Genomic DNA, 23,925 nt, shown 5'->3' on the forward strand with positions numbered 1-23,925 from the left:
AATCAACCTATAGTACATTAGTACCATGCATGGGTTGGGAAAGAAGGTACTTGTTCACATTGGATTTGAATGACTGAATATTGTATTCCTTAGGGAACACATCAAGGGGAAGACTGTTCCACAGTACAGCAGTTGCAGGGATGAAGGAAAAAAAGAAGAAACTTGTTCTGTGGGTTTCAAGGTGCACTGTATAGGGATGTTGAGCAGCAGCTGCACGTGTTCCAGTGAGCTTAATGCTAAGTGGAGGGGAATTAATGATGCTATTTCGGATGAACATTTTCCATGGAAATATTTGTAAAAAACACCTAATGCAGAGACCGATCGTCAGTTAGAAAGTGAGGGGAGTGAGTTGATAAGAGATGGGTCATTAATAAGTCTGATTGCTCTCCTGTGTATTGAGTCAAGCGTTTTAAGAGAGCTATTGGGGGCCCCACCCCATATGTGGGAGCAGTATTCGATGGTTGGGCAGATTTGTGATTTGTATAAAGTTAGCAGCTGTTCATGGGTGAAGTAACGTCTTGAGCAAAAGAGAAATCCTAGGTTTTTAGAAGTTGAGGATGCAATGGTTGTTATGTGCTTATGCCAGGAGAGGCTTGATGTCAGAGTAATTCCAAGAAGAGAAATCTCAGATTGTCTAAAAATTTGGGTGTTGTCAAAAATAACACTGGGAGAAAATGGTTCTTTTTTATGAGAAATAAAGCAGTACTGGGTTTTATTTGCATTGAAATTGAGTAGGTTATCTGAACACCAATGGAGGATGGCTTGGAGGTCTGAATTGAGGGCAGTGGTGGTTGCTGTTCTATAGGTTGAGGTGAGTTGTGTGGAGTAAGGTTTATCAAAGGAAAGGGAGGAGTGCAATGTGCTGTCATATACAAAACTGTGCATTGGGTTAGAGGTAAGCTGAAGTAGGTCATTGATATATAGTAGGAAGAGAGTTGAGAGGACAGAACCTTGAGGAACCCTAGCATTAGTTGAATGGTGAGAGAATAAGGAGCCATCCACCACCACCACACATAGCGTGTGTCCAGACAGAAAGTTGGCAATCCAACTACAGAGGTCTTGAGATAGATCTAACGATGGCAGCTTGCTTACTAAGCCCTTGTGCCAGACCCGGTCAAATGCCTTGGAGATATCAAGTGCAACTGCTTTAGATTTGCAAAACTTCTCCATGGCATTTGTCCAGAGATGGGTGACGTACGTGAGCAGGTCTCCTGTTGATCGGCAGTGATGGAATCCATACTGGCAGTCATTTATTAGATGGGTTGCTTCAAGGTGGTGTAGGAGTAGGGAATTGATTTTTTTCCATTACTTTAGGACCGAGGTGAGTGAGATGGGGTGGTAGTTGGACGGCAGTGACTTGTCACCCTTCTTGGGAATGGGCTGAATATAGGCCAATTTCCAGGCTGTGGGATAGATACCAGCGGAGTAAGACAGTATATATAAGTGACATAGAACAGGAGACAGTTCTGGTGTGGTGTGCTAACATTCTGGAAAATTGGAGGAATGCCATCAAGGCCGGGAGACTTTTTTTGTGTCTTATTTGGACAGTATTTTGCTGATCTCTTTCTGGCAAAAGGATATAGTGGGCATTGTATGTTGGGCATCTGGAACGGTTGTGGGGACATTTGCCATTGTCAATTATGCATGCATTGGAAGCAAAGTGTGAGGCCAGGAGATAGGCCTTTTCTGTAGGTGATGATGCAATGGAACCATCTGGATAGGATAGAGGTGGGAATAGTATTGGGCAGAAGTTACGACCGATTGCTTTGGAGAGGGAACAAAAGGCTCAGCTGCCATTTGGATAGGCTGCTATTTTCCTGCTTTTTGCTCTTTCGAACTCTGTTTTGGAAACATTGATTATTTTCTTGCATTTATTTCAGGCTTGGGTATAAGCTCTAAAGGAGGATGGGGATTCTTGATTTGAGCCAGTAATGGTATATGTTCAGTATTTCATTTGTACAGCCTTGGTGCATCTTTTGGAAAACCAGGGTTCAGTTTCCATGCTGGTGAGGATTATTTCGGTTATGAGCTCAGTGCATGTGTTTGAGATGGAAAGTTCGGAAGCAATAGTCTAACCATGAGAATGAGGCATAGAAATTGTGGAGGCTGTCCCACTTGGCACTGTTATAATGCCAAACTACTCTTGCATGGGAGTGGCTGTGTAAGCATTGTTACATGGGGGAGGAGATGAGCACTAAGTTGGGGGTCAGAATTGCCAAGCGGGCTCTCTACATTCACTGTGTATTTGGAAGTGTCATTGGTCAGGAAGAGGTCTAGGGCGTTTGGAGAGTGGTTTGGGTTGTCGGGTATTCTGGTTGGCATCTGAACTAGTTGTGTAAGGTCATTGGCGATGGCGAATGTTTCAGCATCTCTGGCTGCAAAATCTGTACAGATGGAGGAGGAAAGCCAGTGTGCTATGGACATTAACATCTCCTAGGAGAATGATTTCGCTGTTGGGAAAGTGGGACTGAAGAAAGTCAATTTTTAAGGAGAGGAAATTGAAGAGCTCAGAGTGGTTGGTTGCATTAGGGGAGCGATAGAAACAGCATATGAATTTGATTGAGTTGGGTATGGATACTTTCATCCAAAGAAGTTCAAAGTTGGGCGATTCTAGGTTGGGTGCTCTCTGGCAAGGTATATTGGAGCAGATGCCACCCTTGGATCGAAAGGAGTTAAAGAGTATATAGTTTGGAAAGGTGATGTGAATAGTGCTGGAGGGAGGTGAGATTTTGTAGATTGGAGATGGTAGTGAACACTATTAACAGGCCATAGATGTTGGTGAAGTGGATTTGTAGGGATTTTATGAGTCACATGTTTGACCCCAGGGGTCTTGCATACTGGTCACCATGGTAGCTGCTAGTGGCATCACTTAGTTTTTGCCGCAATTTAGCTTATCTGTAGTCGATGGTCCAACTGTAGTTACCATTTGACATTTTTCTGCAAGTTATCTTCGAAGCTGCTGTCCTTGTTCTCTTTGTACAAATAATAAATCTGGTCGAGCACATATACACGATAGCAGACAAGTGGCTTTGAACTTGTTGTTGATCGCTGTTTATGTGCCTTGTCTTTGTGTTGCAAATCACTTTTACGAGGCTTGGAAAGTTCGTTTCAACCTTTTATTTGTTTATGGATCCAAAACGATGCCACTGACGATATTTTTAGGATCAATGTTGCATTTTTCTGCTAATTTGATGATGTCTTCTTTCAGTGCTTTTCCATTTTCTTCTGGAAAGTTCAAAATGGCGGTGTTGTTTTTTTTTGTTTTTCACCTCCATCGAGTTGTGCACCGTTGATGCAATTATTTCACGGGGGTCATTCGCAGGGAAGGGTGAATTTACGTTGCTGCGCTGATCGTCAGTTGATTCGAGATTGGTTTCTAGTGCTCGTATTTTGGAGGAAAGAATTTCATTCATAGAACTGATGTGCTGTTTGAAGTTTTCAATTCGTTTGCCTAAATTCAGGAGCTGTTTTACAGACAGGAGGTACAGCGAACAGAAATAGGGTTGGTTAAGCTTCATATATATTTTATGTACCGATTTATATCCATTTCTGCACAGGAAGCATGTTTCCAGTAGCAACAGAATTCGCACATTATACTTTTTTTTTTTTTTATCGCTGATATCAATTTTGCAGCTGCGGCACTTTATGGGTTTGTCAGCAATCGATGGTGCTACGCTGGCAAGACACGAGGTGCTTGTTCATTGTTGGCTTTTGTTGTCACCATCTTTGCTTCACACAGTAGGCATAGTGAGTGCTTGCACATGGCCGATTTTTAGATCGAAATATAACTGGTTTAATGCACTAAAAGTGCTTACAGGTTGTGCTGGAGTTTTCTGCTCCTTAGTAACCGCTGTTGATTTCCGTTTGATGTTTAATTTGAATGGGAAACTCTTGGAATAGCGATAAAATGTGGGAGCACTAGTTTATAGTAACTTACTCACAGATGCCACTCACCACCATCTACTTTACATACCCTACAACATTATTTGAATGATTTTTTTTTTTTTTTTAAGTAACACTTATAGCTGATTTATGATGAAACATAAAAGTTAATGTCCAGAAATGTAATGTCATACAAAATATGAAGTTCTCTTTCTCCCTGTCACACACACACACCCACCCACTCATCCACCCACAACACACTGCAGGGAACAGAATTTTTATTTATTTTTTTGATTGGTTATTACAAAGAAATCAAAAGCATATCTTCAGAGAGTAAATAAACAACAGCAGAAGTTAAACAAGTAGAAATCTTAGCATTATTTTTTCATCTCTGTAACCACTAGAACAATGAATACTGCAATAGTAACATAGAATATTACTGTATCCGTACATGACTATGTTCTACTTATATACGAAAAGTGACTTCTGCATTGAATTAGCTTTGAATAATCTTCAGATCTAGTGGCACTGATGAGTCCTCAATAATGATTGTAATTGGTCAAGGTGACCAATTCCGTAAAAAACATAGCAATATATATACGTCATTTGCTTGGCATTATGGGATACTAGCAAATTGATTAAGTTATTTGTTTCCAAGTTGCAAGGATATTTCACGTGCAAACTTTACTTGCTTGTACTTGAATTCAAAGATTAAAACAAGAATATAATTTGTCTAGTATATGTTTATACTGCAGGGAGAATTCCATTTTAGTCTCTTTTGTATTAAAATGTCATGCAGGCAAAAACATGTACCTCAAACTGTAAAATAATGTTTAAAAAAAAGTTAATTTTATGATTAAAACTCAATTAAAAAAGTTATTATTAAAACTGTTAAAACTACTATTAAAACTGTTCTGATCCTTGATATCATTAGGAACAAGTCCATCCAATTCAAAAAAAAAAGTCATGAGTGGTAGAGCTGAGAAGAGAAAGAAAGATGGGAGGAAAGAGTCTTTGATAACAGTAGTTGTTAAAATGTACCATTTGTTATATATTTATCTTTATTCCTTTTATGTTATTTCTCATGCAAACTCCTCTTTTATATACTTCTTTATGCGTGCCTAACTCGACCCTACCTAGGAATGATTCCTTTTCAGACACTGGCAAATTTAAAATTTTATGCTGCGCCAGCCAGTATCCTATAACATGAGTTTATTCAGGTTCAGGGAATATTCCTAGATTGGTTGGCATTCACTCTAACACACTCAAAATAGATATCGGTACTAATTGCAATCGTGGCCAATGATCCATTACTTAAACACATTCATCAAAATCCCTCCCGCTATGGTTCTAATTTTTGCAAGTGGTAATTTGAAATCTCGAATTCAGGCATGAGTCAGGTATATGTAACAAAACATGTTTATAGAAATGAATGACAATTACAACTAAAATTGGATTAAAATACTAAACTTCCAAATCTCTTACTAGGTTAATATCTCATGCTATGCTAGTTACACAATGCTAAACTTATCAAAATAACTCAGATCACAATACCAATCATCCAAAACAATAGAACTAAATGACAATATTACTCTAAATCAATTCTCTTATGCATGCTACTCTTAAAGACATCTTATACAACTTGTTACTATCTGATAAAGGTCATCCACAAAATACAAATACACATAATTTCAGTCACATGCAACTACATAGATTCATTCCAGACATTTCTTCGTTCAACAGAATTATGCAATCTCAAATTACGAATTCTTATCAGAGTCCTCTATGGATTGTCCATATAACTTAATCTAACATTAATTTTTATCTTTACTGTGCGTAAAACATACAGTAAAGGTCTTTACATTACCCAGTTCTTTCCAAAGATCTGTTAACTGCAACGTATTATTCTGGTCATCCTTCGATCTGTTGTCTCGGCGCCTGGTTTATGGCTACATCGTTCCTTCTAGATTTTCCGAACTCGAACTTATTGCTGCCTCGACTGAGGGTTATCTCCGTTCCTTATCAAATGAGACATCCCGTGACTGGCACATTTTCTCTGTAGGCCGATGATTCGTGAGCGACTCGTCGTGAGATCTTGTTCGGCATACTCAGAACGACTGCCCGCTGCCCAACATCATAGGACCCTGGCTGGTTCTTTTTCTGTCCACTGGTCAGGAATCCTCGAGGTGAAGTCAGGAACAAAAAGCCCCACAATATGGTGCATACTGCCTTATATTCTCTCTCTTCTTTTCCGCACAACCCTTAATTTTTGTGCCCTCAAGATGATCCTCAATTTCCTTACTGCCGTTAGGTGCTGTCTTCTAGGGAAGCGCACTGGCGTCATCTTCCACGTATGCAGTACCCTGCGGCGTTACGGCGACACGTGCGTTTCAGAAGCGACCTTTGCACTGGTGCTCTTTACTGTCTGGCAATTTACGAAACTCCAGACAGCTTAATAGGACAAAATTTAACTACTATTTCCTTCTTACAAAAATCATATCTGATAATTCTCCAGTTTAGTTTTCAACTACAATTATTTCTGATACAATTCATATACTATTACACAATTTCCTATACAACAAATCAGAATTTTCTGCTGGTGAGCAGGTATTATTTAAAATTCGTCCATTCAGGATCTAACATAGTGTTTAATGAGAATCTGACAAAATCTTATATCCCAGGAGTGCAAATAATGATGGAGGGTTATCAAGATGCAACAAAGCAAAGTGAACAATATAGTATGACAGAAGATATGAGATCACGGAAAAAAGAAAAATGAGTGAGTGAAAATCGAAAGTTTGATGTAATAGTATGATATAACAAGCTGAAAAGGAGGGCAATGCGTGCAAAGGGTAATGCACACGTTGCGCAGGGGAAATGGTGTGTAGTTTGTAGACATATGGACTTAATTCTTGATGTGTTCAGTGGTACAGGTTTAGTATCCCCATCTGTCAAGTGGGACACCAAGGTTCGATTCTCTACAGGGGAGGAAATTTGATTCTCTACAAGATACAATAACTCTATATATTATTGGTAGCACAGAGTAAAAAAGCTGTGTGTTGCAAGTGTGTATACAGATAAGTCTTTTATTTCAGTAGATATAAGTTGAGTAATTATATTTAGTTATATCTTAATTAAGACTGTAAAGATGTGTATGTGTGTATGTGTGTGTGTGTGAAATTTAATGGCAGGATATTGTTTTAGAAAGCATTTTAATACATAGCACTGATGTATACAAGGAAAATGGCACTGAGTTTAGCATATGGGATTTAGTACAATGTAGTATATGTTATATGCATGCGTTGCCAACAAGAGTAAACAGGTTGTGGTACTAAGTGAATGGAGAGAGAATTTGTCATAAATGATTCGTGTGCACCAGTGCAAGAAATGCGAGTCATGTAGAAAGTGGGAAAATGAAGTGAATGTTAAGGTATGATGTAAGGTAGGATAGCAAAATTGATCTTGCGAATGATACTGCTCGGAATGAGATTGTGAAAGAAGTGGCTGATTAAGTGACAGTAAGGAATGAAATAGCATGTTTGTGTTGTATCCTTCACAAGACAAACTGAGAACTAGAGCAACTGGAGAAATGATTGTTGTGTGGTATAGCAGGTGAGAGAATTAAAAAAAAAAAGAATTTAGAAAGGTATAAAAGAGCAAGAAACTGCAAGATAAGGTTCATGTTGGAGGTTTAATGGAATATTATCAGCACTGAGAAAGGATTAAAACTAATTTTAATGCTTCCAATATTTAGTCTCAGTCACAGAGACATCTTCAGGGATACAAAAAACCCTTGTAACAACACACACAAATACAATACAACAGTGAGTGAAACTAAAGTCCATCTATGTGCGTTTGCAGGTGGCCTAGGATGTAAAGAGGGATCTCTGATAATTAATGTTTCCCAAATTTTGGGAAGTTTTATGCAACTGTATTTGTTTAAATTAGGTTGATTGCTGAGTGCAGATGCCGATTCAAAGAACAGTCTTTCTTTTTTGAATTTACTATGGTGGAGAATGGTGGTTTTTTCCCAGATCCTGTGAGTTGTATCCAAAACATGGTCTGCAAGGCCAGATTGACCATAATCGTGATTGCAGATGTATGACTTGTGTTCTTCTAATCAGATAGTTGCTGATCTGCCTGTCTGTCCAAAGTAAGCCAGCTGACAGGAACAAGGTACTCGATATACTCCAGGCACTGAGAGAGGAGGGAGCTGATCTTTGGTGGAACGGATAAGGGTAGCAAGTTTACGGTGGGGCTTAAAAGCTGTATGGAGGTTGCACTTTTTTAAACTTTTTTAACAATACGGTAAGTCAAAACTATGCTTATTGAGGCAATTAAATTAGCTGGCCTATTTATAAAGATGTTGGGACTCAAGAGTTATTCCTGTGTTAGACTTAAAATCAAATTTAAATCAAATAAAGCCCCCCCCAGATATATAAATGTGCTAGTCTGGCACTATTATGAGAGCAGATTGCCGCAACTCGTGCCAACCTCGCTACTACAAATGCCACCATTGGCTCGTTACAATCGGAGCTCTCCTCTATACTCAATCCTGAACTTTGGTCCATTCTCTTTAGCATCTCAGAAGCTTCCACTCAGAAAGAATTCCAAAAAATAAAAAATAAGCACATCAAAAAGTTTAATAACCTTTGTAAATTGAAACCGCCACCTCAAGTTCAACTGCTGCATACAGTAGTCAACCTATTGTCTAAAAGACTCAGCGAAGATGTTGTTAGTGCCCTAAGCCTCAGCCACAATTTTGCCGTCGTACCTAAAGTTCTGGTATTAGATATTATGTACTATGTACAACATTGAACACGGAATCTGTCGCTTAGCTCCGGGAACAGCTAATAACATCAGACTTGATGTAGCTAACATCCTCTCCCAGTCGTCATCTCCAAAAAATAATTTATCTCCCAGACAACTCTCTGCCCTCAGAAAATTACGGAAAGAAAAAAGTATCGTCATCACCAGAGCTGATAAAGGTAATGCCACGGTTGTTCCTAAGGCCTCAGAATATAATCAAAAAATGGATATTATTCTCCAGGATCACTCTACCTACATTCCACTTCAGCACGATCCCACAAAAACTCAAGTTAAAAAATAAAAAACCTACTTAAAAAAGTGTCTTCCTGACATTATAAAAAAACTCAAAACCTTTCGGTTCTCCCCCCCCCCCCATATACAGTTTACCTCAAATCCACAAACCTAATTCTCCCTTAGACCTATAGTAGATGCCACTAATGCTCGCTGCTACAAACTGTCAAAGCAGCTAGCTAATTCTCTGACTCCCCCCTCACTGGTCTTACCATATCTTATGTAAAAAACACTACCCATTTTAAAAACAATTGAAAATCTTACTTTAAATAATACAGACACATTGGTCAGCTTTGACATCATCTCATTGTTTACCAACATTCCCCTAATTGACACCTTAACACTCTTAAAAAACCTTAGAGTTCTTTTCCTTTGCCATCAATTCTGGTTATTTTTTTTGGAAGAACAAAATCTACGAACAGATAAAGGGAACTGCCATGGGTCCACTCCCCCCCCCCCCACACACACACACACCAATTTTTAGATGGAAAATTTTGAAAAACGAGCCATAGACTCTTCCCCTCTAAAACCTTCTATCTGGCTAAGATGTGTAGATAATGTGTTCTCTATTTGGCCTCATGGCGTAGACACATTAGACTCCTTCCTCAGTAACCTCAATAGTCTACATCCAAGAATCCAGTTTATGATGGAAAAGGAAAATAACAATAGTTTACGCTTCCTAAACACCTTAGTAACACGCCTTCATAATGGTAATCTTTCTTTCTCTGTATATAGAAAACCTACTCATACAGGCAGATACATTCGCAAACTCTCCCACCACCACCCCTCTCAGCAATATGGCATTATTAAAATACTAACCAAAAGAGCCCACAATCTCTGTTCCAGTGAAGCTGCCCTTTCAACCGAACTCAAACACATACACAACACCTTCCTTTCCAATGGCTATAATGATTACAGAATTAAAAAAATAATCAAGTCCTTCCCCATTCCCCGACCATCTCTTCAGAAGGACTTCAGAAATGCCATCACCATACCTTACATCCGTGGCACATCAGAAAAAATAGCCACATTGTTAAAAAAGTACAACCTCCATTACAGCTTTTAAGTCTCACCATAAACTTGCTACCCTTATCCATTCCATCAAAGATCAGCTCCCTCCTCTCTCAGTGCCTGGAGTATATAGAGTACCTTGTTCCTGTAAGCTGGCTTACTTCGGACAGACAGGCAGATCAGAACCTATCCGATTAGAAGAACACAAGTCATACTGTTAAATCTTGAATGAAAGGTTTAATTTATTGTAAAAATATTTCATTCAGATTTAACAGGTAACAAAAATTCCAGAAGAATACTTGTATATGGGTATAGGTAAAATTTAATGACAAAACGAAAGAGTCTTTTAATTATAAATTCTCCTATGTATTATATTGTTATGTGTCCTTGTAAAACTGACAACAGTTGAAATTTGGTGAAAAATATGTTAGCATGAGAAAGTTAGATCGACACATACGAGATAATCGGCTTATAAACATAACCCGAGGCAGTCACGTACTCGAAGACGAAGTTGAGCATGAGAGGTCCCCGTTGAGAACTCAGCAAGGAGAGAACGGTACCAAGTGCAAGAATTTTAGGTGCCAGGCAGAAAAGGAGACGTAGTAGGGAGAACAGCCCAGGAAGGATATATAGAGCTTGCCAACTCAAGGCTTTTTGCCTTTTTCTCCCTTGGATTCCTGTTCCAGTTTCCCAGAGGAGGAGTACGTGAGAACGGTCAAGAAGAACGATGTCCAGTGGCAGCTATGTGGCCAGATAGCGATCCAGTGCAAGCATAATCATCGGTACGGCAGAAAAGTCAGTGCAGACCGAAACAACATGCAGAACCACGTGTGGACCGATCCCGGCAGAGCAGCTTCGCCCACATCGGAGAAGGCGATTCGTGATTGTATTCGCCAGATTGTTCTGAAGACAGTAAACTGTAGGAGAATATAACAAGCCGTGTGAATTTAATGGAAGATTGAGAGAGAAGACCAGAGCGATCCAGTTACTCGGTAATGTAGGAACTTTTTAATTCCTTTGTATATTAGAAAAAGTTAGAAAGCAATAATGTGCAGATATGCTCAGTGATTAAACTTATGAATTGAAACAGGACTTTAGGATCTAACCAACCTGTAAATTGTGTCATGTCTGAGAATGAGATATTGTATAGTGTAGAGTTAATGTACTAATGCATGTTATAGCCTAGTATATCTTGAAATTAAATAAGGTAAATGCTTGTATAAGATTGTCAGATGTTGTAGGAAGGAGTTAGTGATTTATACTAGTTGCAGATATTGTCTAATGTTGAGAAAGATTAGGAAAGTTAAGATTATGTCTGTTTAACCCACTTAACTTGCAGGAGAGAGAGATTTAGTTTAATTAAGTAACCTTTAGTAATTGTGTATTGTATTAGTGTGATGAGTAAACCTTTTTCTTACCTAACAAAATTGCCTGATCTGAATTCACAATGCACCACTCATTAAAATAGAACCTGAGCGAATCAATAGTCGGGGATTGCTATGACTGTAGCAAGGGAAACATTTAGACATATAAGGTTTTGGAATTGGAAGTATTAATTGCTTGATTTTCGATAAGTGAGTCATTCTGATAATTAACTCCCTGGCAAGGAAGCTTCTCTTGTCTAAAAATTTGGATGGCGCAGCTTCAACAAATAAATTTTTCCAAATTCTGATATGGAGTTAATTCCAGAATTGTAACAAAGAATTTTGGCTATAGCCTGAAGCAAATTTCTTTGTCTACCGAGTTTTGCACATGCAAACAATTATAGTAGTAGCCACAAAGTATTTAGAAGTTAATTGGAATTGATAGAGATAGTAAGGTAGAAACAAGCTTGAGAATACATATTAAGTATTAGGTATAATCACTTAACAAGTACAATAAGTAAGGTTAGGCTGTCTAACAATTTACAATAGAATACTAAATATAAAAATAAATAAAAAAAAATTTAACAATACATCTGCAATCACGATTATGGTCAATCTGGCCTTGCAGACCATGTTTTGGATACAACCCACAGGATCTCCTGGAAAAAAACACCATGCTCCACCATAGTAAATTCAAAAAAAGAGAGACTGTTCTTTGAATCTGCACTCAGGAATCAACTTAATTTAATCAAATAATTTGCATAAAACTTCCCAAAATTTGGGAAACATTAATTATCAGAGATCCCTCTTAACATCCTAGGCCACCTGCAAACATCCATAGAGGGTGCACCACCTAGATAGGACTTTAGTTTCACTCACTGTTGTATTGTATGTGTGTGCATTGTTACAAAAAGTTTTTTGTAATCCCTGAAGATGTCTCTGTGACTGAGCCAAAATATTGGAAGCATTAAAATTAATTTTAATCCTTTTTCAGTGCTGATAATATTCCATTAAACCTCCAACATGAATTCTTCACAGCACTTAAGCCTCAACACAAGGATGCAAGATAAGGTATTGTATAAAGATTCACAGCAATAAGAAGTATAATTAATGAGCAAGTAATGAAAGCATGTTTCCCAGGTGCGAAAATCAAGGATGTTAGTAATGCTATTAGTTTGCAGAAGGGAGAAGTGAAAACACATGATTGTTATGGCAGGAATAAATGATTCGAAAGGGGAGAAATATGCAATAAGAGAAGATATAAAAGAGTTGTTGCAAGAAGCAAAAATGAAGAGTAAGGAAGTAAAAATTGTGAGTCTGCTACCTTGGTATGATAAGACAGAGGGAAGAAGGTCCATGATTGCTAATGAGTTCATGAGAAGATTGGAAGGAGGAATGTCGTGCTCTTCCTTGCACAAAAGCATGTGCAAGGATGAGGAGTTTTAGCAATGGGGCTCTATTTGGCATCAGTGAGAACTGATGTTATACATCAGTTCTCACTGATGTATACAGACAAAAATTATAGGCATCAGTGAGAACTGGTTCACAGAAAATAATATAGTTACAGGGTACTGTATTTTCAGGAAGGATAAAGGGAATAGGATAGGCAGTGGGGTATTGCTGATGACAGCTGAAGAATTACAACTAAAAAAAAAAAAAAAAAAATTCGAAGTTAAAGAGGATTTTAGATCTAGGGGAGATGGTTCATTCTGGTGTGAGAAGCCAGTAGGACAAAATATATTGTTGGGTGCTTCTATAGACCGGGTGGGGGGGAGTCCACAGGAAGATGCAGATATCATGAATCAGAGATACCATGATTAATATAGGCCAAACAGTCATTATGGGAGACTAACTATGGGGACATAGACTGGAGAAAGGAAAGCAGGGGGGGGTATGCAAGATGGAAGTAGCATTTATACAGTTACTAAGAGATAATTACATACAACATGTTACAGAAGGGATGAGGTGTTTGAGAGTGTTGAATCTGATATAACATCTGAAGATATAACCATAACCAAAGTAGACACTGCCTCCAATTTGGGAGAGTGACCATGCAGTCTTGCTTTGGAAAGTTGCCAAACATGTGGAATTCTCTGTCAAGAAAGAGTTTTATGTTGAATTATAATGCTGATAATTATGACAAATTTAGGGATCATCTTGGGACAATACCATGGCTTGAGATACTAGAAAGAAAGAATGTCAGTAGTGCATGGCAAGTGATCAGAGATTGCTTAAGAGCAGCAGTATCAGACTTCATACCCATGGTCAGGGGGATAAATCAAGTTGGAAGTTGGAATTACGTGAATGAGTATAAAAAGCAAGAGCTGCAAAAAAAAAAAGAAAGAAAAAGTAAACACTGTGAAGGAAATATAAAGAAAAAAATGATCAGCATACTCATGAACAGTACTAAGTGCAAGAAAGAGGGGTGGCTAGTTTTGTAAGAAAGGTCAAATCAGATTAAGAGAGAAAATTAGCTAAGTGAAAGTAAACTCAAAAGATTTTTTTCGTTAAGTAACAAGTAAGAAGAAAAAAACCACTATGGTAGGAAGGTGATGACAAAGGCAAAAAAAAAATAGTTGAGTTTTTGAGTGATTTTGCAGTTGCTGATGTGACAACATCATCAAATTCCTGATATGTACCCTCAATGGGTGCATAGGATATGATAGTACTACATGAAAATATTACATCACCATTAACTTCCTATCTACAATTTTCCTCCAAATCAATTGGTTACCTGTCAAGACTTCAATATTATCAGATCTTATATTTCTGTCTTCTAAGGCACTTTTTACTGTATCAATCCACCTATATCTTGGTCTTCCTCTGGGTCTTTTTCCTGCCAACCTGGCAGAAAAAACTTCTTTTGTTAATCTTTCCTCTCCCATTCTGTTTAAGTGACAATACCACCTGAGATTACCTCTGCTAATCTCAATTGGCATAGTCACTCATGTGGTAGCCATGTGACAGAGATGCATATCAAAATTCAGTCAAATGAAAAGGAGGTTTCAGCATATTGAAAAACATGAATGTGAACATAGCAGGGGGACCAGATGGCATGTCAGCATGTATACTGTGTGAATGTATGAGAGAACTGGAATTGCTTCTGATGAAGTTGTTTAATCTAAGTCTCAGCTCTGGCAGAGTTCCAGGGAGAGTGGAAAGAGGGTAATATAGTTCCATTGCATAAAGGTGGCTACAAGACAGAGTTAGCAAACTACAGATCAATTAATATATCAGAAGTGGTTGTTACTGTATTGGAAAAGCTGGTTAAAGGTAAAATTCAACATTGGGTGGAAAGGATTATGATACTCTATAGTAGGTAGCACAGTTTTGTAAATGGTATGTCCTGTCCTAGTAATTTTTTCACATTTTATAATAATGTGGCAGCAGAAATGAATAAAGGAAATGGATACACCATGATATTACTGGATTTTGCATTTTGCAAAAACATTTGACAGAGTACCACATGGAATATTACTACAAAAGTGGGAGCCAATGGGAATGGATATGAAGCCGGTAGCATGAATGGGAGTGGCTGACTGACAGACATCAGAGAGTAGTATGTGGTGGAGTGGAATCTAGAAGAATGAGGTTGACCAGGGGGGGGGGGGGCACTACTCTTTGATTTGTATATCAATGATATAGGGAAAGATTTAAGAGGGAATATTCGGTTGTTTGCTGAAGATGCAAAACTAGGGAGAGCAATAGTAGATAAAGGTGATGTAGATATTATGCAGGATGAGTTAAATAAATTGACATTGTGAGCAAATTGCTAATGATTGTCAGTTTAAGGTTATGCACTTTGGGTTGAAAAGGTTGCATACAGTGTATCTATTGATGAAGCTAGGGACTTGGGGATCATGATGGACAGAGAATTGAAGTTCAGAGGGCAATTTTCGAAAGTTGATCAACTGGCTTAAAGGATTACTTGGATGTTGAAAAACCACCAACAAGTAAAGATAGGGAAGTTATTCCTTTTTATAAGGTTACAATTTGGCCACATCTTGACTACTGTACACAGATTTGGTTTCTTGGGGACCAGGAGTTGGTAGAGAAGATACAGAGATGAGTGACTAAGGTGGTGACAAGTGTGTGGAACACTCCCTATAAGTACAGGGTGAAGGTTTGTAGGTTACAAAGTTTAGTTGATAGGTGGAAAAGAGGAGACATAATAGAAACTTTTAAGAAATTAAATTAAAACGAATTTATAAAACTGACGCACAAAACATTTTTCAATATATGAAAAGTAGTCCGTGAACTAGGGACAATCGTGGAAGTTGTGTGTGTGCGGAGAGAATGGCATGTGTTAGTAGCATAGACATTTGACTGGACAATGTTGGAATTAATGTTGAACAACCTTTGTGCTGTGAAGGATAAGATGACAAGCAAGCATGCTATTTCCTTGAGGTTCACTTCATTTTCTTGATCTTCCAGCACAGTGCATGTTCAACATTAATTTCAACATTAACATTGTCCAGTCAAATGTCTATGCTACTAACACATGCCATTCTCTCCAAACAAATGGCTTCCAAAACACACACACCAGTTTCACTCTCTCCTTCCATAAACTCAACTTTTACAATGAATACATCTTACACATGCCACAATTGACAAAACAACACAAAACAACACAAAGATCCTTGTTCTCCCAACAAGGATCTTTGCTGCCATTGTTCTACATCACATAGGTGAAATAATGATAATATCAGTTTTTAAACAAAAATACAAGAGTTACTTAAAAGTAAATAAGTCAGTCTATCACATACACATATGAAACATAAAACTACAATAAATTATCCTATTATTATCAACTAAATTAAAAGTTATGAGAAGCCCAAGAGGCCAAAATATATAGCTGGTTGCTGTTATACAGGCCAGAGCTACAAGGAAAAATGCAAATGACATGTATCAGCAAATTAGCTGAGTGCATGCAGACTAAATGATTATTATGGGGACTAGGAGAATATCACTTGTCAGAGGATGCAATGCTGAAATAAAATATTGGTGTGTAAAGACAAGAAAGTCGCATTTTGCCTCTTTACAAGGTGCTGATATGACCACCACACCTTGACTACTATGTGCAGTCTCCTGGATTCCAAGGGGATAAAGATGCTGTGAAGAAGGTGCAAAGAACAGTTAGAAAGATGATATCAAGATTATGGAATATAAATTATGAGGATCGATAGTATGTGGTGATATGAAAGAGGCCTCTAAACTTCAGAAAGGGTGTTATATGATACATACTGATGTAACTGATAATTAGTAATTATATTTTAAAATAAAAATAGTGCTATATTAAGCATATACCAATATGCTTAATATAGCAATATTGTTATATTAAGCATATGAGAATATTTGCTCAACCAAGTAAAGCCTCAAATTGCATGATATTTTATGTGTTATGCTTTTGTTTATGGTTTAAGCCAATACAGAATGTTAGATAAGTCCCAAATTGACCATTCATCTGTGTTCATTCACTATCCAAGTGAGGCACCTACCACTGAGGCACATCACAAGATAAGAATTTGACATTAGGTCAGAAATTGGAAGTCCTAGCTAATCTTCATTCCTTAAAGGCTCCACAGAGCTCTCTTCCTGGTTATCTAGCTCTGACTTATACAGCCTACCCACTTTTGTAGCCTCTGAAGTCTCTTCACCTTCTTCAAATCCTGATAACCAGATCTGAGCATAGTAGCCAAGTGTTTGAACAGATCCTTATACAATGGAATCACTACATTCATATTTTTGCTGGTAAATGTCCTCAGCCCCGAAGAAATCCTGTGGGTTGTTTTCTTCCATTTTAACACAACTACTGAACTTCAGATTTCCATCCATCATCATCCCAAGATCCCTCACATACTCTACTTCTTCCTTCAATTACAATTCCTTCAGCAGAATATGAAACCTCTTATTTACAAATCAAAAGTTCATAGTACACAGCCCCGTTTAAAAGTAACTTAAAAGACACAATCAAAATCAAAAAGACACATGCCAAAAGTACTACTGAAAATTAAAGATCGTTCGAATATTCCTACAGATTTATCAGATTCCCAGGTAAATGAAAATTATTTAAGCAATTTTCAATCTGAATCTGTACATTTAAAAGAATATGCCACATTAAAGCATAAGTTTAATTTTAAAAATATTGAAAGATTATAGCAATGTATTTCAAGAAATTAATGCACGTTTAAATCTGATAATAGACTTCAGTGAATAACTCACAAAGCCATGGAGTCAAGCGACAAGTGTTGATTACAGTGATGTTACAGTTAAATCTTTGTTTGTAATTGGGAAAATTAAAGGATTACAGAATGCAATGTACAATATTCCTAAAACACAAAAGCCTTATCTAGAATATTTTATAAGTTTGGTGTTAACTGATTATGAAAACAGTGAAATAATAAATATTTTTTACACGCATGTTTGATATTAAAATGATCCATAGTGATCTGATAAATGGTGATTTCATGAAGAATGAGCATAAATATTTTAATGACAAAGTCAATAAAATATTTATGTAAAGGTGAGTTAGCTGGTCTCATATGAACGTAGTTTGTTTTTTCCTCCCAGTAACTCGGATTTTTTATCACCCAGAACAGGCAAACCGGCCCTGTGAACACACTGGTCAAAAAATATCCTCTTCCTCCCCTCAAGCAGCAGGCAGGACAACTGGCCAGTTGGGGATTGTACTAACAAAAGTCGCATCAATTGTAACATGCAGACCTTGCATTAGAAGCAGGATAAATGTGCAGAGGAAGATGATTCTATAATGGGACAGATTAGGAGGGAAAGAGAAGAGAAGAGAGAGACAGAGGATGTCAGCATTACTGAAGGCAAGAAATGAACTGAGATCTTTTTTTTGAAAAAAAAAAAAAGATAGCACTGAAGGTCACCAGGTTCCCCTCGCTCCATTAAAAAGCTTGCTGGAAATGAGTATTTAAGGCTGATTGTAGAAAATCATAAGTAAGGAGAGTTAAGTACTGGATAGCTTAGCTTCAGGGCATATGCAAACCACTTTGGTCAAGTATGCTTACATAAATCTTACCAGGAACACTCAGTATGGAAATACCTTTGCATTTCTTGGATACAGTTTTATGGATAATATGAGAGCTCTACTTCTATCATTCATAATTCAACCCACTGTAAAACTTTTATGATTCCATATTTGAGTATTTCTGGTCAAGTAACATCTACTCCAGCTGCCTTTCCACATTTCAGGTTTTTGATGGCTTTTTCTACTTCAAGTATGGATATGTATTCCTGACTGCATTCCTGTGAGTGTTTTCTACCACTGTGCTGACACTTGTTTTCATCAATCTTTTCAAGTAAATACTCCAGACATCTAGAATATCTTTATCTTCACTTTTCATGTCACCTTTATCATTTCTGATTCCTTTTACAATACTCTTCCCTCCATTACTAAGCTTTTTCAATAGCCTCCAAAATATTTTTCCATCTTTCTAATATTTATTTTCTACATCTTACCAGTCTTCCCATGAATTCTGTTTAGCAAGTCTTACAGTGCTTTCTTTTCTTGCATTTTTCTCTCTATTCTTTAAGAGTACAAGCTGACGTACCTGGCATGAACTTTTGATATGCTTTCTTCTTTTCTTTGACTGCCTCTTTAACTTCCTGAGTCCACCATGGAGTCCTGATTTTTTTTTTTTTCATCCCTGCAGGTATACCTAACTTCATACCTCTCTGAGTGAATCACCAATCGATGTTTTCAAGTTTTGCTACTGAGTCTCTAAGGTTTGGTTCTTGTTTTCAAGCTCTTATTTTTTCTTGACTAATGGTTGTGTATTTCAGTCTTCAGTTCATCTTTAATAGCTGCTCAACTTCGGTTCATTTCAAAACTTTCTTACATGCCTTCTTTTCAATATGAAATTCAATTTTATCCTGGTCAGTACTAAATGGTGTTCACTTCCAATTTCAAATCCTCTGTATACTCTTGTGTCCTGAATCAGTGAGGAAAACATTGCTGTCAACAATAACATAGTTAATGAGACTTTTCTTATTCCTTGCATCTTCTGTCCATGTGAATTTGAGTATAATTTTATGTTGTAATATGGTGTTGATAATCATCAGTGCATATTCTGAGAAAAATCTAGCAGGAAGTTACCATTATTAGCTTCGCTTTTTTTTCTACAAATTTTCCCAAAACATTATATGTCTGGTAATCATTTTTTACTCTGATGTTCAGATCTCTAACAAGGACCTTTTCCTTTTTTGGTGTGTCAGCTGCCTCCTAATGCCTCAAATCTGCTGTTTTCCTTCCTTAGTAAAACCTTTTGTGGGACCATAGACTAAAATAAGTCTCACTGTCTAGTTCTCCATTCTAATATTTGTCCATATCACTACTCTTGATATTGCCTGCCATTCAAGAAGATTATCCTCATATTCAGTATTGAATACTATAGCTTCTCCTTTTCCCTTAGTTAACCCATCATATCAATTCATGTTAGGGCTATATAACAGGCCTCAGAGCTCTCTTTACGTAAGTATTTAATCTAAAAAAAAAATGCTTCTGTGGATATCTGTGAGCTGATGTTGAATTGCATTACTCCGCAATTCATACTCCCCTAAGTAAAAGGATTCCAGTAAGGTGAGAGGGATACTCTTGTGTACAATGGAACTGTCAATTATTGTATAAGCATTGTTTTTTGTATAACTGAAACCTTGCTATTATTATCAACACCGAGGATAGATTGAATCACATTCTGAAATACTAGTGGTTCTTTTAATCAGTTAGTAAAAACTAATATTTCCTTTTTTTATTTTGTTAGGAGCTTCGTACACTCCAGGATATGCTAGAGGGTGGAGTTTTTCTTTAGGAGAGCAGATTATAAGTTGCTAATGCGACATGTGGTTTGGATGTAGTATGAAGGTTATACCTTATTGGCTATCTTTTCAGATGTACCTCATATATATGGATTAGGAATAGTGGTGCTTTGATCGTGCATGTTTGGGAATGGAAAGTGAGAGGTCCATGTAGTATTTTATCTATTTTGTGGGAGCCGCAGCCATTGGCCTGCGGTGAAAATAGTCAAGTTCGGCAAATTAGAACAAACACCCCTAGCTCTGTGTGTCAGTGTTTTTAGAAAATTAGAAGCCAATAAACATCTAATCAACCTACCAACCATCAATGCCGGGTAAGCATGGTTAATAGATTAAGCATGTTCATATTTTGGAACTACGACTGAGCATCCTTATCTATATGAAGACATTTCAGCACTAAAAATGGCTCTACACTGATTTTTTTTTTTTTTAATAATATTACAATACCATTTTCTTAATTATTAAATGAAGAAACAGATATTCAAACAGTTTAGTAGTACTTTTAGTGTACATAACTAAAACAGATGGTTTCATTTTAAATATTTCCAACATTTAAATAAGGTTAAATAATAAACTAAAATATGCAAAAGTGCTGAATGATTTCAAGACATACCTCCTGGTGATATTTCTTTTCTTCCAGAGCGGTGAGGATAACCTGGATCAGCTCATCATGCTGCTGAATGGTATTAGCAAAGCTATGGATCTCAGAAGAACTTAGAGCCTGAAATATTTTTAATGTAAGCATTGTCAAATAATTTTATTATAAATCAAATGCAAAAATGGTATCAGGTTCTTAAACTTTAGCAAAACATTTCAAATTTAATATTCTATAGTTCTCATTATTAGTTTAATATCAATACCATATGAGAAACACTAGAACATACTGATGTTCTTTTGAATAGATGGAAGTGTAGTCAGGAAATACTTGGTGAGGAAGAATGTTTTAGATAACAGAAACACATGGAATGAAAGAGAAGTCTTTCAGTAGGTATGTAATTGGGTCTGTGAATGGATGGTGAGCACAACTGTTGATCTGTTATAAGCTTAAAGGCCAACTGGAGTGTTCAGAATTATGATGCAATTAATGATACGAGGCTAGTGTATTATGTCTGATAATTTTGTGCATTCTTCTGACTATCAGTGGACTACCCATCTGGAACTGATAGTCAGAACTACGAGCTTTTTACCCACAAAAACTTTATTTTTACACTATTGGAACTGGAATTACTGCAGCTGCTGGCACCAGACTTGTTCTCCAATAGATCCAATAAATCTGAAGACGATTCCCATGAAATGCCAGCATACCATCATATGACTGGCTATGTTATAAGTTTGCTCCTTTTTATTGTTTAATTTTTAGTTCTTAATCTTCAAAATCCATAGTCTATCTGATCCAATATCTCTCATTATTGGTTCTATTCGTGTTTCAATTTGGCTATTGAGCATATATTTCTATGCTCACAATATTTGTTCTTCATCCTCAACATTTTCTCATCTATGTTTTTCCCTCAATCAAGTTTAACATCATATGCATGTCATCCCTGCCTTCTGAAAATATTCACCCACTTAAGTCATTCTCTTCTAAAAGATTTTAAATTTATAAAAGATCATTTTATACTAGGTAAATACTAAATTTAGCATTAAGTTGGAAATATGGTCAAATAAACTTTGCTATTTTCAGTTTATTATCTTCTATTATGAGATAAATGAAATAATTTAAGAAAAATTCCAAAATTATTCTTAAACAGTTCCACGATGCATTTTGAATCTGGCTGAAGAGATTGAGATTTTAACATCAAAATCGCAAAGGAAGACAATTTCGCTATTATCAATGTTGGATCAAGAAAATCCTTTAAAGAAAAGATGGTTGCAGCATTACAAGAGTGATACAGACAGCAAATTAATTTGTTAGGATTGAGGCAACGATATTTGCCAAAGATTAAAAAGATTTACTTTTAAGTTGGAAACTCCAAGCAAACATATGATGTGCACAAATGGTACAAAAAGTAATTAAGATACCCAAGATTATCGTAAGAAAAATAAAAAAAAAGTGATACACATAGTTTAATTGCAGATGAACTACAAACTAGTGTTTCTTGGCTGTGGAACACTGGCACATTATAGAGTTACAGATGTTAAATTGTGAATGAAACTATGTTGTGTAATTTAATTTTTTTCATTCACATTTAACATTGTTTATTATATATTAATCATAATTTGTATAAGAATTATTTATTGTTCCTTAATTAAGGATTACTATTTAAATATTTATTCTAAACTTAACCTACTATTAATTTATTAAATAATAATATGTGTAGAAATTTATGATAACTAAAATATATATGTAAAGTAACGAAAGGTGTATTATAAATAATTGTATACGTAATGAAAGAGCTGATCAAGTAGCTCAAATATTCTATTTATTCTTATTTGTGAAAAATTAATGTTATGTAATCACTTATGTAGTAGTAGAGCATTGTATTACATTAGCGAAATGTTTGCGTTCATGCGTTGTCATGGAGATGCATGAAATAAACAAGCACGAGTTGAAGAGTGCAGGACCTTGGAACCAGAAAGGAGAAAGGGAGAGAATAAGAATTTTAAGAAGAGATAAGTAAGAGTTTTGCGGAGCCTGAAGGAAAGTAGGATATAAGCAAGGAAGTGAAAGAAAATTGTAAATTCTTTAGGGCAGAAATTCAAGAGCATAGTGTTTAGAAGTAAGCAAGAAATGTAGTGAATCTTATACTCAGCTGCAAGTGAAATCAGCTGTTGTTATAGAGGGAAATTGATGTCGTAATCGGATAAATAAAGAACTGGACATTCAATGGGAAATTCTGATTAGTTCCAGTTAATTTAGGATTATGTCTTAATTCTATGTTGCCCTGAGAAGAATTATAATGAATTTAACTAGTTGCAGGAAAGTAAACAAGGAAAGATATCAGTACCTTATTGCTGTTTTTTTTAGAGTAGTGAAGCGCAATTAACAGTAGTTCAGTTAAAGCGTTGGAGAATTTTATTTAATGTGTTCCGCTAGCTCAAATAAGTTAATTCATAAGTGTGCTCGCAATAAATTGATGTATTGAAGATTGTATCTGGTAAGAGTAGTCATACATGTTTGTTTATTCTAACATTAACTATAGCATATCTTCGAAGTTCAAGCTCCGAAATAAGTTTGCTTGGAATAATGTCTCCCTTGATTAGTGCCTGCTGTGAATTTAAACATTAAGTACAACTGATAGATGTGTGCAGACTGATCAAATGACAAGTTTTGTTTTATGAACTTGAATTAAGAAAATTCATAATTTTGAAGCAGTGAATTGTATGTTAAAGTTTAGAACATTGAATTGGAATGAGTGACTTAGCAAGATGTATTTAAGTTATTTGTATTGTTTCATTTAAAAGTAGAATTCTTGTATTTGCTATATATCGTATATTAAATGTTTTATTTTGTTAATCTGAATATTGTGTCTGCCTGAACTCCCTTTTATTGCACCGCTCATAAAAAATTCGAATCTTGCGGGTGACCCAAGTAGAATAATAAATAATTCGGCCTAATGAGAAGACTGCTAACTTAATTAAGAATTGATCCTACTATTTTATATAGACTAATCTAAAAATAGGGTGGCGCAATATAATTATAAATTTTCCTACTTTTGGATCGGTGATCAATTTGCAATTAGTTGTTTTATTAATAAGAGTGACTTGAAACAAAATGGCAAATTAGAACATA

General features: G+C 36.4%; 1 protein-coding gene across 5 annotated transcripts in view; it reads right to left on the reverse strand.

Annotated features, from left to right (window-relative positions):
- Positions 1 to 23,925, reverse strand: part of Hyccin (PI4KA lipid kinase complex subunit hyccin) — a 335,986-nt gene that overhangs the window by 184,608 nt on the left and 127,453 nt on the right. For all 5 annotated transcript variants that reach the window (XM_090411355.1, XM_090411361.1, XM_090411331.1 and 2 more), the window contains one exon: positions 20,809 to 20,916. In XM_090411355.1, the coding sequence (XP_090267481.1) occupies positions 20,809 to 20,916 (108 nt within the window). The remainder of the gene's footprint in view (positions 1 to 20,808; positions 20,917 to 23,925) is intronic.

Source organism: Typopeltis vanoorti, chromosome 2 (assembly GCF_054136105.1).
Source record: "Typopeltis vanoorti isolate ZY-2024b chromosome 2, IOZ_Tvanoo_1.0, whole genome shotgun sequence".
NCBI lineage: Eukaryota > Metazoa > Arthropoda > Arachnida > Uropygi > Thelyphonidae > Typopeltis > Typopeltis vanoorti.